We start from the raw sequence: 18,179 nt of genomic DNA on the forward strand, positions 1-18,179 counted from the left end.
CTGCTGTGTTTCAACTGGCGTCGGCTCATCCTTGGTCAGACACGTTACAATTTGATAGCACAAAGTCTCACAGTTCAAACTGTGACACACTCAGATGAACAAACACTTCAGCAGCAATCTGACTTTGGATAAGACGTTTACGTTGTGTGACAAATCTACTGACATGCCCTTTAAAATTCTTTCTTAGCACAAACCTGTTGGATGAGTTCAACTTCAAAACTACGCTGGTGTGACAGTTTGGGAAATGTTCTTTCTTTTGTGTCAAAGTGTTACTGAAATAAATTGACTCTTCTTTCCGTCTCTAGAATTTCTTTGAAGGCACAGACAGAAATAGGTCATGAATTAAAATGAAACTCTGCCTGTCACCACTTTTAAATAACATGTTACATCTTGTTTTGAAAAATCTGTACAGGAAACGAAGTGTTAAAGATGACACTTGGTGGTTTTAAGGCTGTCAACCTACTGGTTCTGACCAAGGTCAAAGAGGAAGCTGCATTCAGCCAAGACGAACACAAATATATTGAATATTATTAAAAATAATAAAAATTACTCATTTATTTTATAACTATGGCATCAGGTTAAGAAAAGAAGAAGTATTCTAACATGATGAGATGCTGTATTTTTTTGTTGAAATTGTTGAAATGTTAAAGCTAAAATGTATATAAAAGTTTTACACTTTCAATTAACTTATGGGGGGGAAAAATATTGAACTGTTCACAATATTTTTGGGGGGGGATTCCCTTTGACACACAAGCTGTTACTTCACACTACAAGTCAAAAGAAAGTGGACAGAAAGTATTAATGAGTGAATTTCAAGGTGCAGCTGGCGAGACTTCGCCACCTTGAGAAACGGAACAAGAGGAAGAAAATAAAGATTTTTCTTCCAAATTGTCCAAAAAAATCTTTAAATGGGAAGAAAGAAAAGTTAGGGAGGACGAGCCATAAACGTCGGAGGAATATAACTAAAAGGCAAATCAAACTCCCTCGTCATACCCAAAGTGCGATTCTGGTCAAGAGTTGAAAAGGTTGTGTGTGTGTGTGTGTGTGTGTGTGTGTGTGTGTGTGTGTGTGTGTGTGTGTGTGTGTGTGTGTGTGTGTGTGTGTGTGTGTGTGTGTGTGTGTGTGTTGTCAGGGAGTTTTTTTACTAGTCCAACCACTTCTCCATACACATGTGAAATACGGTCTCGTTGGAGTGCCACATGACGTGTTCCACCCCCGGGACGGAGCACAGCAGCAGATCTCCACGCGCCGCCAGAGTCTTCAGGCCGAAGACGTCTCGTAAATACAGCTGGAGAAGAAAAACAGGCCGGAGTCACAAATCAGGTCACCTGCTGCTGAAACACGAGGCTCTGCAGCCTGTAAATGAATAAACGTGTTTGAAAATTTGGATTTTTTTTTAATGTGGTTACAGCATTTCTTTATCCATCTTTGTTTTGTTTTTTTAAATGTTTCAATGCTCTTCTTTTTTGTGTGTGTAAAGCACCATGAACATTCCGCTTCTTTTCTCTGACCCACAGTTTCAATGAGTTTGGACTTTGGAATAGTTTGGACTTGGATTTGTTTGCGTTTGGTCAATTTGGCAGCAACAAAAGCTTCGCGGTCGGCGTGTTTGTGTGACCTGCTCTGTATGTGGTTAATTACACAAACGGGCTTTTTTTTTTACCATAGAAGTAAAGCAGATACATTATTATTCATTTAATCTCATTAATGCACGTTGGTGTCTTGGATCCTGTGGTTGCGAGGCCTTCTCTAGTTTCAAACTGCATCTAAAAAAAATATTTGTTCAGTGTGTGTGCAGGTTTTTTTTTTAGTTTTTTTTCCCCAACAGCATCAAAAGAGGAATTAAGCTCCAGCGTCAGACGATAAAACTGAACAAGACAAAAGAGGCTGGTTCACTTCCTCATCGGAAGAGAAAACGGTTAATTGTTCATGTTACATGAACACAATCTGCCCCGTGCTTTATTGCTCTACATGGAGGTCAGTGGGTGAAGATTTCATTCTTTTGACTCTTCAGTAAGGTGCGTTTCAGATTAAAAGGTATAACAGTTTCGATCACGTTTTGTGATTCGTCACTCACATCCTGGTGCTGCATCTCTACGACGGTCTCGTTGTCGTCATAAAATCCGAACTGGCTGTAAAACAGCAGCGAGCCGGAGGGATGAGAAGCGTGAGGATCACATGAGAGTCACCAGATCCAGCAGTTAAAAGAAGAAAGCATGAAATATGTGACGCGAACACAGACTCTGTTAAGAGGATTATAAAAGTTAGAAGCTGTGGTTTATTCAGGCTTGAATCAAAGTGAAAAGACCAAAAAAAACAAACGCTCATTATAACGTCCACGACTTGAATTTGAGAAACTGCAGCTGAAAGGACCGGCTCAGCAGGAGAAATCACATCTCTTCCATACTAGTTTCTCTTTATTGACTTCCTGTCAAATCCACTTTATAATTTTTAATAAAACCTCGGACTTCCTCAGGATGGCACGCCAGCGGGGACCTCGAGGACACAAAGTCTCTCTGATGTGAGACAATGGGGAAAAAAAGCTCACCTGGACTGCCAGGGCGTGATGACGCCGTCGTCTGGTCCCCCGATCAACACCAGCCTTTTGATTTTGAGGAAATTCTTCTTCCACTCTGCAATTTAGACAAACGAGGAAACACTTTGTGTTTTGTCTTCATGCGAGAAGCGGAAGTTTGACCTTTTTTCTTTTTTTTTTTTAAAGGCGATTGAATAACGTAGGTTTTGATTAGATTGCCATGTTTATTTATTCAGTATATCTTTTTGACCTTTTCATGATAAAAATCTTTACTGAATCACAGCGAACTTCTTTGAACCAGGATAATATCCCGCTATCAGATTGTAAGGAGTCATGAGAAGGAATGTCAAATATAAACAACAAACTCACTGGCAGCTGCTTATTTAACTCATGGATGGATTTTCTTTCTACGCAATATCTGCTGACCTGTTGAATTTGGATTTGGCCTCTCGCTGTTGAGCAAAGCCAAATAATCGCTGCTGTTTAGATACATGTCTCTGTGGTGGGGGTCTGCAAACAAACAAACAAACAAACAAACGAGAGAGAGAGAGAACAAATAAACAGGATGAGAAGAGATTTTGTTCACGTGGAGAGTTTAACAGTGCGAAGGCTCAGTCAGCCTCACCGTTCCAGTAGTTGCAGATAGAAATCCTCTGACCGATTCCGGTGTAACACAGGTGGTAGAGGTTCGACTTCACAAACTGAGGGAACAGGTACTTTAAGTAGTCCGTGTCTGAAACAAGAAACAAAAGTGAACCGAGGATGAGAAATGGAGGCGAGACCAGCCTCTCACAACGTGCGGAGCGACACACGGAACATCTCTTCCTAACAGATTGAACTGACAGAAGCTGCCAAAAGTCTTTTGTTGTGAAAATCCAAAGTCCAGGCGGGTTTTTTGGAGCTGGACTCACCGCCGTACTGCCCGGCCTGAGGGGAGGACAGGGAGATGAAGGACTGCACGTTGTGGTCGGACAGAGTGGCGAGGATCCCTCTGCAGATCAGTCCACCTGAAACAACGGAGACATGCTTTTTGTGTCTCTGCGGGTTTTAAGAGGAAATAGATCCTCTGGAGAAGTTGACTTCATCCATATTCTTTTCCACGGTTCGCCACAGGACGGCTGGTAAATCTCAAACTGTGATCGTACAGAAGAAGACCTGCTGGCTTCTGTAAAGACGCGTTAAAGGACACGAAGCTCTATTTCTGTATTTTCTGGCAAGTTCTTCATTTCTCCCCGGACGCCAGAGACAGTCCATCAGATATATTTATCAGAAGTACGCATTTCAAATCCAGTCAGCGGCGACGTGATCGGGGTCAAAAGGTTCAACTCTCCACAGACTGAAAGAGAGCAGCTTCACTTAATTCTCGTTGCTACAACAACAACAAAAATGTAAAAGTATCTAGAAAAAGGTATATTATGTTGTACTTTCTTCTGCTAAAATAGACTTGTATAGTAATGGAGTATGGTTAGAGGGAGGTTGAGTTGCTATTTAAAGAGGAAATTGATTCACGTGGGATTAAAAACAAACTTCATCAAACAAAAGAAAAAACTAAAAGAGGAAATAATCTTAATGAAATGAAGGAATTAGAAAACATATGGTCAGAATGATGGCCCAAATAATCAAATATTATTTCGACATAAAGACCAAATCATACTCGTGAGGAAGAGTCTCGTCTTACTTCGTATTACACACTATGAGAGTAAAAGAAATCGACTCCAGAGATTATAACGGATAATCTAGTTTCCCTCCACACTCCCAAAAAAACCATCCATGTGAGGTTAATATAGGAATCAAAATTGGCCAAAAGTATGAACAGTATTGTGACTGTCTGTGTGCTCTGTGGTGGTGTCCGGTCTTACTGACCGGATGGATGGATGGATGGATGGATGGATGGATGGATGGATGGATGGAAGGAAAACAAGAATGAAACCACGATTGTACTTGAGTGAACGTCTCCAGGACTGTTTGCCCTGAGTCGACCAACTGACCTTGAGAGTAGCAGATGAAGTGGACCCCGTCTGCTGCGTTCTGCATTATTGGGTAAATGGCCGACTTGAACCCTTCCACCTGCTTCCACATGGGCTCCAGGCTGGCACTGCGGTCAAACAAGTCGATGACCGTCACATTGGTTCCCGGATGCGTCTGGGGGAATAAAACAGTCGCAACACACACAAGTCAGAGATCAGATCCGTGGGGACGTCTGACTCTTAATTGATTGTTCCGGGCCTGAGATGTTGACGCTTCACCGCGCCACACGGAGCACAGGTTCACTGAGGCAGAAACGACGCGGTCTGAGCTTCCGCTTTCGTTCGTCTTCTCGGCACAGACCTCTCATGTCGTCTGAAGTTTTTACACTTTGTTGGAATACAGCAGAGTGAAAAAGAGGAACCCGACGCTGCTTTGACCACATTAATGTCGCCTCAGTCGCCACAAAGATCCTCCTCCGTGTTCACATCCCCACATATCCAGCTCAGGCAGCTGTTAACACTCCAGGTGTTTCTGGCTTTTTTTTTAAAGACGTGCGATCTGGTGAAGGACGAGCAGGAGAGGCGGCCTTTTATTTTCATTCATTGCAACGCGAGTCCTCTGATATCACAGTCAGCTTTAGGGATCAAGCTTTCCCACAAGACGCCCGCTTCTTACAAATTGAAAGCACCAAACTGCATCAGTGTTTCCTCAGAGATGAAAAGAAATCCACCGCTGATAAACTGCACATCTATTCATAGAAAAACTCTGTAATCACACAAAACACGCAGAAACCAGTAAAGTCCAGGTTGGCTCGTGTTAAACTTTTGTTAAAATAACAGTTTAAATCATAAGAAGAGATTTTATTGTCACTGCAACTGAAAATCAGAATTGAATTTGGTAGACACTCCCATTAAAATAACTGCAAGATTAAATACATATATATGAGGCTGAAGGAATAGTTAAAATAATAAAGTAAATAAAATGAGTAAACTAAACAAAAAGGGTGCTGAAACGTAAAGAATTTGATGCTTGAGGAGTTTGTGATATGCTGCTTGTTTTCTGATCAAAATAAGGCGATTTAAAAAGCACAATACAGGTTAAATTCAACTAGAATTGCATTCCTATTACTTTACAATGAGAACTTTTTTCCCCAACCAATTTTATTTATTGAAGTTTCACAGGTGAAACTGTATGTAAAATATTACTGTGGTCTGAGGTGATTTCTTTGTTTTTTTTAGATAATAAAAAAAGATGGATATTTTAAACATTATAAGGAAATAAAGCTCAATATGGAAACTTGTAAGCAAAATATGACTTTAGTCCGTTAAAGCTTTAGAGTCACAGTGATGCTGCATTAAGTCAAACAAACAAACATCCTTTATGTATAAATGATAGTGAGCAGTAAAGTGCAATGATGTATTGATGTCATAAAAACTTTAAGTTCACGATAATCCGTCTCACAAAATCCACGTGAAGTCAAACCTCTTTTAGCTCTGCAGTGGTGTTTTTATTAATCTGAATTAAAACTGCAATTCTGCAGGAACAGCACAGGTTATCAGTCACGTTACACTACTGATGGTTGTATAAGCGGAGTGGCTCAGGACACGTTGTCCTCGTCACGTTACGAAGATAAACATGGAAGATGACGGGACGCAGGGACGTTGAGACTTTCTGCTCACCTCGTTGATGAACTGCTGGAGGTGTTTGAATTCCCCGGAGCTGTCGAACAAGCCGTGCACGATCACCACCGGCTTGTAGGCGACCGCCGCAGCCCAGAGACACGCACCGAGGAGCGGACACAGCAGCCCGGCCGCCCCGCTGCAGCGGCCGGTGCGGGGGCTCTTCATCGGGACTCCCGTTTGTATCACGAAAACAGACACCGGGGGACACTTGAAGGCATTAAAACGGAGGAGTTCGGTTAATGTCGCGCTCCCATCTTCAGCTCAGCTGTTGTGCAGATGACTTGTTCTGTATTAACTCTGTTAAACACACAGCGCGCGCTCAGGCTGTTTACTCAGTAAAAGCTGATTTAAAAAAAAAATAAAATAAAATAAAAAATATTGGACTGCGTCGCTATTATTAATTTGTTGGACATACACACAGAGTGCGCTCTGAGGCTGTTTACTGAGTGAAAACTGATAAAAACACCGGACAGCGGCTGAATTATCTGTCTTTTGTTTGTTCCGGTTTGAAATTAAAGCCGAAGCGACCGCTGTGACTCGACTTCCTGCGTAGGCTCGTCCAATCAGAGGGGAGCTGCGGGATGACGTCACAGCCAATTTAAACATGGTTAAACATGAAGGAACTGTTTACAACCCAACAATTATGACTATTTTAGGTGCAATGAAGCCAACCATGTAATGAAACAGATTATATCACTATAATTGATAAAGCTACATAATACAGATCCTCAGACAAATGGCTATGCCTTCAAGTAAATCTTTTTCTAAGATTTAATTCAGGGTCGACACACCCTTTTTGCTTGCAAGGTTAGGCTTAAAATCCTACAATAGGATGATTGTCAGGACTCGCTTAAACAAGTAGTTTCTATTCCTGTGATGTAGAACTGAAAGTTCACTACATGAGTAAAAGGACGGCTTTTCACCCCCACATGTGATCATTTTGTTCAATTCTCTTAAATTTGGCAAGTGAAATTGTCAATACATAAACTGTTTAATATTTATGTAGCTTAGGCTCCTTCCAAATTTGAAAATTACACAAGTTTGAGCGAGAATAAGAAAAAGGAACGTACAGGCGCTGTGGAAATTCCTGCCACGTTTCCTGTAACCGTTTCAGAAATCACCCTAAACAGCCTCATCATTCCTGCAACTGAAACCTTCAATGGCAACCTCATCTTTACAACACAAATCCTACTGTCCACCTTTTCTCTCTGTTGCATGAATGAGGAATCACATAATCACAGGCTTTATTGAACAGAATCAAAACCCCCTCAGTCAAAATTCATCCTGGGATGGAGCCCAGAAACTCATCGGTCGAGTTCCCTCAACTAGTAACCAAGAAAAGTCAAAGGCATCCATGTGTACGTGAAAATACGAAGCATTTATTCTGAGGAAGGTTACTGGTCACCAGGATGTGTAAAAGGAGTGCAGTCAATGCCGGAGTGTTGACTTTTAACTCTGCTTTTACTCTGATTCACTGAAGCAACTAGACTACAACTCCATTTTGCAGAACAAAGATGTATTACTTCAAAGTGTTATAAAGCATGAAAAAGCACATCAGTCTTCAGCCTCCTCAGAAAACCTGCTCAGGTGAGGCGTGAAAAAAAAGAAGCCTCGTCGAGTCTGGTACAAAACATTTACAAAAAAAGTGGTTGGACGCCGCCGGCAGCTCTACACGGCAGGCTGCAGCAGCTCCTGCAACTCGCACAGAGCGTCCTTCAGGGTGTTGGCCAACGTTTCTGCGTGCGTCTCCTCGCAGCAGTTGAAGGCGGTGATGGAGAAGTGGACGTGGTCGGCCTGGGGGTTGTAGCACACGGCGTAGCCGTCGGGGACAAGGGGCCCGAAACACATCACGCTGTCCGTGTTCGCCGGCATCTGAAGGGACGAAAGAGACGGACATGAAGGCTAAAACGGTCGAAAAAAAAACAAACCTACCAGTAAATGATAAACTCAGGCGAGCATTGTTTTTAGGTTCAGTTCTACATCTTTATTCTCGTGAGGACACAAAACAGTGGCTAGTTTTTAAACAAATTAAAAAGTCTGCACATTCTGAGACTGACGAACCTTTCAGCGCTGTGTTCACAGCCGAGCAATGTAATAAAAAATAAAAGCTAATATAGGAGTAACGAGGACAAAATGTGTTGTAAGAGCCTGTAAGAGGATCGTTGAACATCGAAGTGTCTTAATTTCCATTTCAGTAGAATCTGATGGCACAAGTTGAACAAACCCTTGTCCTTAGTTGAAATTCAACACCAGCATTTTTTAGTCAATTAAAATTTTTTTCACCGTCACAAGAAAATAAAAAAAAAGGCAAAAGAGCTTAAAATCATCCACGAGCCAAATATTCAGCTTTTTTAAAATTACTTAGATGAAATGTCAAAAAAATCATTAGTCATAAGAATTCAAGCATTTTGTTTATATGAAACACTGATGAAGGTTAATGTTTCTCTCACGCGTCTTCCTCTGAACTGTGAGAAGCTTTTTCGACCGAGTTATTTCATCATGAAGCAAAAACAACCTGACAAAGCAGGTTGAACAGGGTCACTTTAAACTCGATAACTTACTGAGAGGTCGTCACCTTGTGACTGTATTGATTACACTGTGGGGTAATCTTTAAAATTTGATGTGTGTGATGAACGAGGAAGTGAAACCGAAACGTTAAACGGAGAACTAATCACCAGACAAAACTTTGTTCGCGGGTTAATTGCACTGTGAAAGTGAATGTGGGGTGTAAAGAAGTAACAGCAGGTGGTATAAACCGCGTGCTGTCAGGAGGTGAAGGGAAACCTTCATGTGTCATGTGGCTGCACTAAAACACCGAGCAGCTAGAAATCCCCCTGAATGGAGACGGTGGCACATGAGCCAAACCTGTCTGATCATAAATCCTGTTCATGTGTCCACTTGTTGTGTTTTCCTGTCGGTGGGGTGTAAAATATCAAGCAATGGCTGCATGTTTGATTTGTAACTGAATGGCGTGTGCATTTCACCTGTCCTGTGCGCAGCTTCCAATGTGTTGCCAGGCCGTACGCCGTGTCCATGAAGATTTTGGGGATACTCAGTCCCTCGTGGATGGCCTGCAGCTTGAGCCCCAGCATGTGGCGGTCAATCCCATGTCCTTTGAGCGCCTGACAAAGGAAACGCAATGGAAAAGGTGTGTATTGCATTGACAACCGTCAAGAAAGCCAGTTTTTTTTTTTTTTTACCGCATTAGTCAGAGATGAGTAGGCTTCGACAGCTTCTCTGAAAAGTTCCAGTTTCGCTTCCCTCTGAAAATAAAAGCACCGACTCAAAGATACTGAACATCTACAATCACCTGGAATCTTAACGTCTCCTCGTTGCTTCGGGGGGGACAACAACCTAACGACGTGGTCTGCGTTTCTCACCGTGACAGACGGATCATCGAAGGCGAGGATGAACCTGAGCGACTGATTTGTGGGCGAGCGGATGACGTCCGTCCTCCCTCCTTTAAACATCCTCTGCGAGACGATGTCACAGGTTGGACAGAGCTCATTGTGAACTCTAGAAAGATTTAAGAAGAAAAAAAATAAAAAGAAATTGTGCAAATAAGTTTAATTGAATCTTAATTAGGGGCCAATGACCGAGAACAAACAGCATCTTTAGTAAAAGCAGCTTCATTATTTAAAGAAAACTATTTGTATAAGGCCGAGCAGATGTACTAAACAATGTGAAGACATAAGACAAGTTCCATGTCCCTTCAGCCTGAACGAAGACCGACAATTGTACATTAATAAAGATGATGTTGGATTTCCCACACAAGATGTGTCACGAGATTTTGTGATTGTGCCGAGTCAGGCACTGACCTGTAGTAAGCGAGCTGCAGGGCGACCTGGATGAAGGAGTTGGGGCTCAGCTTGTGCGCCTTCAGAAGGTCTTTACCAAACCTTCTGAAGTTGAACACGTTGACGTCGAGGTCGTTGATCAATCTGTAGACACGTTTCAAACACACATGATTTGCTTTACGTCTGATATTGACAAATCTCATTTGTTAACAAATATGAAAAGCACTTGAAGCATTAAGGCCCGCGACCTGTTCATGGTGCATCACGGCTCCAACCTGACGACCCCCATTACGTTAATAAATACCACTGTTGAGAATTTATGGCTGTGAATAGGTTACACAGTCATCCATTTGTAACTTGCCAAAGGCAAACCACTGCTCCTCATTGAGTGACCGTCTTGACTATGGTACATGTGCTCCCTCTGCAGGGTTACTTTTGTCATTGGTATTTGTAAAATCTACCCATAGAGAATAATGCTGCTTCCTCGCCAGACAGACACAAACGGTCAGTTAAATTTTCTTTTATAAATCAAATGATTTTTCACTTTCCACTCACTGAACCTCAGAAATTAAGGCCACTTGATTTCTTAAAAAAAAAAAAAAAAAAAAGGTCCCAAAAGTCTATTTTTAATGATTACAGCAAGTTAACCAAATATCTTTTTAAATGTAGGTCATCTGCAAGTCTGAAATACCTGCTGCAAAATAAACACGCTACAACTTCCCCACCCTGCATCAGACGAATCATATAAATTATGTGGAAATGTGCCGTTTAATTCCACAGTGCATGAGAAAATGGTTTATTCTGTACTTAAATATTCGTCTGTGGAGTGACTTCAGAATAAATCACCCAGCATGTGAGGCTTTTGTGGTCATAAACAGAGAGAGTAAAGAACCTCTGAGTCATAAAAACAGTTAAACGCAGCGCAGCATTGTTTTCCTCAAGGTTACATAAACGTAAAGATAAATGTGTTTACATTTCTGTGGTGTCAGCTCGGGCCGAGGTCTTTCCAGCTTTGTTGGATTTTAAAGCAAACATGGCGCTGAGGCGGCGCGGGCAGGTCAGAGTTGAACACCTCCCTCCGGGCTCTGAACGAGGATTCAACGCTCGAGTCACTTACATGTCCAGGTTCATCTTGGCCTGCTCGATGTCCCACTTGATTTCTCGGCCTATGTTGAAGTAGAGCTTCTTGGGCGTCGGTAGCGGGACGAGCGGCGCCCTCTTTGGCTCTGGTTTTTCACTGCAGACAAGAAAAACGAGTAGTCCAACAGGCCAACAACCAGACATTTCCACGTTGGGAATGGGTGCATCGTTCTTCATCTCTCACCAGTACTCCAGGATATGATGCAGCAGTGTTGCGATGGGCGGGCCCTCCGCCGTGGCCTGCTCATACAAAATACCCCACGAGCCATCCTCTCCCACCACAAACTGCCGGACAGACAAAGACTCTAAGTCCTGCATCAGATCATCCCTACCAACCAGTAATTATCACCCGAAGCCGTTCCCACCTGCAGCGTTTTGTCAAACCAGCGGTTTCCACTGTTGGAATACGTCCCGCCTCCGTGCAGCACCTGTGCTGCTTTACGGCTGGCATACCTGTCAATCACACACACACACACAACACCGGGGGGGGGGGGGTGAAAAAAACCATACATGACAGTGGTTAAAAACAGCGACTCCTCAAGATGGAAACGTTTCAGTCTAATGAGTCAAATACGCCGACGGCCTAAACAGAGGAAGTTCAAACTGCACATAGTTGCCCAACGTCAACAATCGTATCGGCACGGAAATTATTACTCAACACATTTAGCAACCACAGGAATACCTGAGCGAGTGTGTTTATACGTACTTCTCGTCCGATATCCTCATGACCGGAGAATCCAGACACAGGTTGAAAAGTCCCGTTTCTATCGCCCGCACCGAATCCTGGTTTAGTTTATCTGAGTCACACGGAAAGACGACGGAAATAAGATCAAATTCAACTCGATCAGTAATTTATGTTCCACGTCTCCACTGCACCAGGACACAATATCCATTCAAACATACCAACGCCTTATGAAACAAAGACTTCATATCTTAAAGTTGCGATTCATTCTTTTGGATTTGCAGTCGCAGACAAAGACCAGAGCAACTTTGTTTTGTTGTTCCTTCCTTCCACCAGGTGTACCTTTCAGCAGGCGGTTGTAGGCCTCGCCCCAGGTGTGGCGATGCTCGCTGGTCAGGATGCCCATCGGCTCCTTGTCCGTCTTCCAGGACTGAGATCGAATCCGGAGCAGCTGCGAGTGGATCTGACCCTCCGTCATCCGTGAGCCGTCGCTGTTGTAAACCTCCAGCTGGAAGAACTGGCGGCAGGAGACACACGGACGGAGTCAAACAAAGAGGAAGCCTCACGTGTACCGAGTGTTTAGGTGATGAATCCCAACATTCCCAGTGAAGATTATGAAGCGAATATCATACAACAAAACACAACTTTCAACTGAAGACCAATTTGCCTATTCACTAACAAGATGATGAATGTTGCCTCACATGAAACTGAGATTTTGCAAATGTCTTTGCATTGATAAAGATCTACTGTTGTATTTCTCTTTTTATGACTTGATATCTTTATTAGTGTTATTAAAGTGGTTACAATCAAACAGAATTGGAGTTTCATCGTACATCAACCCCCCCAAAACTACAAATTTTCACTGACCTTTTTTTTTTTTAAAGAAGAATATGTAAAATAAAATGCTTTTTGAAACACAAATTTAAACTGTTTTAAACTGAATAAACAAATTTTAAAAGCACATTATGCATGAAAAGGCAAAAACGGAAAAAAAAAAAACACAATTGGACAGTCCTTAATGGATTCGATATGTCCACATCCAGTGGACGTGGACACACAAGGACCGGTGCGTCTTATGTGTGAAAGCAGCAAATAGAAGCGACGTCATACAAACTTATGCCTTCTTGAACCTGGGAAGCTCAGCCACATTCTGAACTGAACGTCCATACTGACCGGAAGAAGAACCAACTTCCTGCTGAGCACCGTGGGACACGAGGCAGTCCTTCCAGGCTCCTCCATAACTGCTTTGGACAGCAAGAATTTCTATTCACTTCCAGAAGTCCGGACACAGGAGAAGATGCCAGTCACCAGTAACGGCGTGGTGACGTCAGAGGAAGTGACTACATGGCCGCACTAATCCAACCCTGACCCTAACGGAAGCAGGAATGGCTGCACTGGATGAGGTTAATGTTTGTTTGGGTTATGAACTATAAATACTGGAATCAATAAGCTTCTTTTTGGCTCCTTTATTTGTTTTTTGTTAATCCTATTGTCTACCTGCCATGAACACTGGAAACTGAATGGCTTCTTGTAGGTTTTACTGCTCGGTTGGTTTTCCACGAGCCCACACCGCTGACCTGAAGAGCACCCTGGAAGGTCGCGTGACTTCTGTTTACAAGGAGGTCGAATCTAATTGGCTTTGCTCTGGAAAGAAAAACCACTAATCGAGAGCCGAGTCTGAAAACAAGCCAACCCCTTCCGGAGCGACGGGACCCGACACGCCCGCCGAGTTTCACAACAGCAAAGTTCAACCAGCGTCTTGTGCCGTCAGTAAATAAAACAATGAGTAACCTGGTAGTTCCTGACGACCGTGATGTGTGTCGGCGAGCGCCGGGAGCGGCCGTAGTGGGCGATGTAGTCGTGTTTGGGTCCGGGGATCCTGCAGGAGGAGAAGAGGAGCGGGTACAGCTCCTTGCACAGAGGCTTCCCTCGCATGTACTCCCCCGGCAGCTGCCCACTGACAAGGATGAACACAGTGAGGTGACTCTTTTGAATGGAGCTTTTTTTTTTTTTTTTTTTTTACTGAATGTACATTACTGGAAATAAAAGTTTAAAAAGCTTCAAAGTCAACAGTAAAGTCTGATGTATTCAGTGTCATCTGAAAAAAAAAAACGGCTCGAGTCCCAACATCAATCCCCGAGGGACGCCTTTATCAAATGTCAAGGCACAAAAATAGAAGCCAGAGCGAGCGACCGCAGGTTAAAAAGTATCGAGAGGATTAGTGACAAAGCTTAACGGTTAACCAGCTCTTATTGTGTCAGACAATCATGACAAGCTGGTTCAGGTTGACTGTATAATAATTGATTTGTGAAAGTATTTATACAAACAAGGTGGGATATCTTTAGTTTAACCTTTTTTTTATTGGGTGATTTCAGTATTTTTCCTGTAAAATGTATTTAAAATGAAAACGTGAGTGTTTAGTTTGAGGCTAAAAATGACTTCAGTGTTTCTAATAATATATAACAATAATAATGAAAAACAATGAAATTACAGTTTGTTGTAAATGGAGACTTACGACTTGACGATGGCCTTGAAGTCCAGAACTGCTGCAATCAGTTTAGATGCAAACCTGAGAAGGAAAACAAAATCTTAATATTACCACAAGATATAAGAAGGATCATTATCAGCTCAGCCTGTTACAGAAGTCAGATTTCTTTGATGAATTATCCAGAGCTCAGACACAACATGCAGTTTGTTTTAATGTGGAAACGTAGAAAAATTTGACTAAACAGACGCGCCCATACAAGGGTTTTATTTAATTTTTTTTTAAAGCCTTCAGAGTTAATGGCGACAGAGTTTCACGTGAACATTTACAAATAAAAACAATGATTTCCTGTCCGTACAAGTAGCGTCAAAAGTCCAAACAAGAAATAAGTATCTTGTGTTGTCACTGCTTAAACATATGGAAACGTGTTTTTGTGCAGCTTTAGTTCAAAACACATTTAATCTCCCTTGCTGGCCCAAACTGTCTCGCCCGTTTCATTTCGGACGCCGCTACGTGACGGTATGTGTGGACTCACAGCAGCTGGCTCCTCCAGTCATTATAATCCCTCCGGGGCAGAGAGATGGCCGGGTTCCAGTGCACGGGCAGCGGCTGTCGGCTCTCCAGGTACGCCCACTGCACCCACCAGTCTGCAATCTGCACCAGGAGAGTTATCAAGGTCTGAACTTCCAACGTTTAACAAAAGATGAGCAGAGAGCGTCGTTAATCTGAGACAGACTGAGGTCAGATTGGCGCTTCTCACTTTAAACGAGCAAATGTGACTGAAACTCAGAGACAGCTGGAGGAAATCGGAGCCTCACAGATGAAACAGGATTTATTTTTAGTCAACCAGGAGGATAGAATTCTTCTTTATTAAAACTTTGTTCCAGTCTGGGTTTACATCATTATCTGAATCTTAAGGTTTTTCAATGCAATTTTTGTCGTGTTGATTTCAGTTTTATCCATTTTTAATATCAGACGACCTTTCCTTTGGCGAATTACTAATCAGGTGTATTGCAACTGGAAGTCTTTAAACGCGAAAAAATTTTTGGGGTGGAATATATATATATATATATATTCTTTTAGCAGCACAAACTAAAGACAACAGTTTGTCTGCAAAATCACTGAACTACTATGATCAACCTACACATTTAATCAGATTATAAAGGTGATTGTGTTGAAAAACTGAAAGATGAGAACACCCTTGAGCATTTAAGTATACATACAGAACCCTTATAGGCCCCATCATTAATCTCCAGAAAAGACTTATGAGAATAATAAATCAAGCTTCCTATCGGGAAACCACTAAAATTATTTATAGAATCTTGCACGTTAAAATGAGTAGATATTGCATACTTAGAATAATTACAAATGGTATTTCGAGTGAAAAATAAAAGTCTTCCCACCGATATTCTTTTTTTTTTTTAATTAAGAAAAAATGATTATAATTTAAGAGGATTCATAGAGGTCGTGTGAGAAGTAATGTTAAAAACAGATGCGGTTCAGTTTTGGGAGTCATATTATGGAATGGACTTGGCGACAACTTCAAATTGTGTAAATCTCTGTTGTGCTTCAAAAAAACATTGAAATGTAAAATAATTAATTGTTACAATGAAAATGAAAGATCCGAATATATTAGGAAGAATAACGGAGTAAATTTTAGGTCTTTTGTATGACTTTTGTTATGTTTTTTTAGTTTTTGTCCTCTTGTATCTCTGGTGTTCTTGGTAGGCTTCAGCCTAGACCCATTTCAGCTACAGAAAATGTAAAATAAATAAAATGTGTGTGTGAACTTTTAGGCACTATAAACTGAATGCACATTTCAATTTTTGCAGTGTAACCAAAATAAACCATTCATTCATATTGCAATTAATAAAAATGATCAAAAATAGTGCAAGAGGATTTCAAAGTATCAGTTTGCACATTATTGAGAGGAAATCAATGCACCTCAACTCTGTTCACTCATAGTGGCTCCAAACACGTCAAAGCAGCCCTGGTTGTTTACTACACATCCATATCTTCCTCCAACATCTGCCTTGTTCCCACCCAGACAGCACAAACACACAAACACACCCAGTTCTTGGTGTGTCTGGCTCTCTTCTCCAGCCCCTCCTGCAGCTTTTGGCCCAGACCACCCCGCCTGCTGAACTCCTGCACCATCCTCCGGGTGTGGCTGAGCTCTTCAGGGGGCAACAGGGGCTCCAGGGCCTTCAGATACCCCTGCAGGGTGTGGGCCAGAGGGGGCACCGGCTGGGGGGGCACCGGCTGGGGGGGCACGGAGGAGAAGAAACACAGGTCCTGCCTCCAGGAAACCTGCAGGAAGAAGTGACAAATGGCAGATTTCTGCAGAATTGAGTAAAATATAGTGGTATTAAAGGCATGCAAAGATTCAATGAGGAGTCTGAGTAGGTTGAGGTGCAGCTACAGTCAATGTGCATGGACTTGCATCAGAGTTGAACCAATGCCAATGAGGTTTTTCTTTTGTTTTTTTCCCCCCCCAAACAGGGCGTATGAACTAGGAAGTGAGTGGGATACGACGGTGGAAACGAGCTCTGCAGCTTCTTATTTATTCTTATTCGTCCTGCAACAATGAACAGCACGGCGTGCACTTAATGTGTCCAAAGGCCGACGTGTCAACAGTGTAGCGTTCAATCATGGCTGCAACTCAGTACAAAAACAAGCCGCTCACCCGAGGCAGCCATGCTCTGTGGGGAAGTTTCCTCCACATCGTCGTTCTTTGCAGGGACAGATCCGATTAGAGAGAGAGAAGGGAAAAAAAAACAAAAAAAAACGCCTTTAAGATCCGAGAAGTTTAGTGAGAGTCCGCTGCACAGCTCGGGTCTGTCAGGCCAGGTCAGGACCTCCTCCGACGGCTCCGTGATGGAGGCGCAGCTGCGTCCTCATCGCTGGACGGAGACACACGTTTATGTTGAGAAGCACAAATAAATAAAAGAGGAGGAAATTCCTCTTGCGAAGCCGCGGAGACGCGCTTCTTCGCGCCTGCAAACACTCACGTACCACGAGCCGTGAGCCTCGACTACACGCGCTGACGTGAACGCGTTTCCGTCAACAGCTACGTGACCACGTGCAGTACCGGGGACGGCCGCGGAGTGTCGCTGTTTCAACCTAAACCAGAATACATAATACTTTATAATACAGCAAATGAGGCATTTAGATAAAAACTCTTGTCCCACTCCCGCTTGTTCTTATGCTCGTGCACTTCTGAAGCCTCAAATTAACAGCATATGGAGACTGCACGCCTCTTTATGAAGAAAATATAATATATAGAGCATGGCCAGGAGGACGAAAAAGAGGAACTATTCCGAAATTGAGGTACTTGTGAGGTTATTGCAAACCAGAAAATATTGTTTTGGCACATTGATTGTTCAGATAAGCAACAAGCATTTATACATTTTTTTCCAATGAAAAGTGTTTTTATAAATAAAATGTATCATCAATGAAACAATGCTGCATGGGGTCAGATAACTACTGCATTTAATTCTGTGCCAGGGGAAAAAAAGGTGGTTTTACATGAAACTCAGAATTAAAAAACGCATCGCAGCCCTTAAACAAAATGCAAGTGAAGGACAACAGTGACACTCATGGATCTGCAAATTGTCAGCATCACCGGTGACACAGAACCACTGACCTTCTTAACTGCTGGTCAAAGAAATCTAGTGAGCTGTGGTGTTTGCATTTTTATTTTATTTTTTATTTTGAGGCTGAATAATCAATGACTGATGCACTTGTGAAAATGAATATAAATGTGTTTCTCATTTAACACAGAAAGTCCAGCGCAGAATGTCCACCATGAGGCCCCATCTCGGTGCCACAATGATACTGAGGCGGCGCTGCGGAATCAAGAAGCCAAAGCCATCAGTGAAATCAAGGA

At 42.5% G+C, this 18,179-nt stretch overlaps 2 protein-coding genes across 3 annotated transcripts; both read right to left on the minus strand.

The window, feature by feature from the left end:
- Positions 1-629: 629 nt before the first annotated feature.
- ppt2b (palmitoyl-protein thioesterase 2b) lies at positions 630-6,712 on the minus strand. Of its 2 annotated transcripts, XM_080484741.1 has the most exons (8): positions 6,184-6,712; positions 4,525-4,678; positions 3,448-3,543; positions 3,162-3,269; positions 2,963-3,046; positions 2,549-2,633; positions 2,078-2,132; positions 630-1,288 (listed from the first exon to the last, which is right to left on the minus strand). In XM_080484741.1, the coding sequence occupies exons 1-8, from the start codon at positions 6,349-6,351 to the stop codon at positions 1,145-1,147; spliced, it is 894 nt and encodes a 297-aa protein (XP_080340867.1). In that variant the 5' UTR covers positions 6,352-6,712; the 3' UTR covers positions 630-1,144. The 2 variants fall into 2 exon arrangements, with proteins under 2 accessions (XP_080340867.1, XP_080340868.1); XM_080484742.1 differs by lacking the exon at positions 2,078-2,132 and having other exon boundaries at positions 1,138-1,288.
- An 833-nt stretch (positions 6,713-7,545) lies between these two features.
- On the minus strand, positions 7,546-17,379 carry cratb (carnitine O-acetyltransferase b). The gene is made up of 16 exons (XM_080484740.1): positions 17,306-17,379; positions 16,977-17,193; positions 16,361-16,600; positions 14,826-14,944; positions 14,321-14,374; positions 13,597-13,762; positions 12,148-12,322; positions 11,830-11,920; positions 11,489-11,576; positions 11,308-11,408; positions 11,101-11,220; positions 10,005-10,127; positions 9,567-9,702; positions 9,387-9,449; positions 9,171-9,308; positions 7,546-8,058 (listed from the first exon to the last, which is right to left on the minus strand). Exons 2-16 carry the CDS (start codon positions 17,013-17,015, stop codon positions 7,855-7,857), a joined length of 1,857 nt encoding a protein of 618 aa, XP_080340866.1. The 5' UTR covers positions 17,016-17,193; positions 17,306-17,379; the 3' UTR covers positions 7,546-7,854.
- Positions 17,380-18,179: the final 800 nt, after the last annotated feature.

The sequence above is a fragment of the Lipophrys pholis genome, assembly GCF_963383615.2.
Source record: "Lipophrys pholis genome assembly, chromosome: 17".
In the NCBI taxonomy this organism is placed as follows: Eukaryota; Metazoa; Chordata; class Actinopteri; order Blenniiformes; family Blenniidae; genus Lipophrys; species Lipophrys pholis.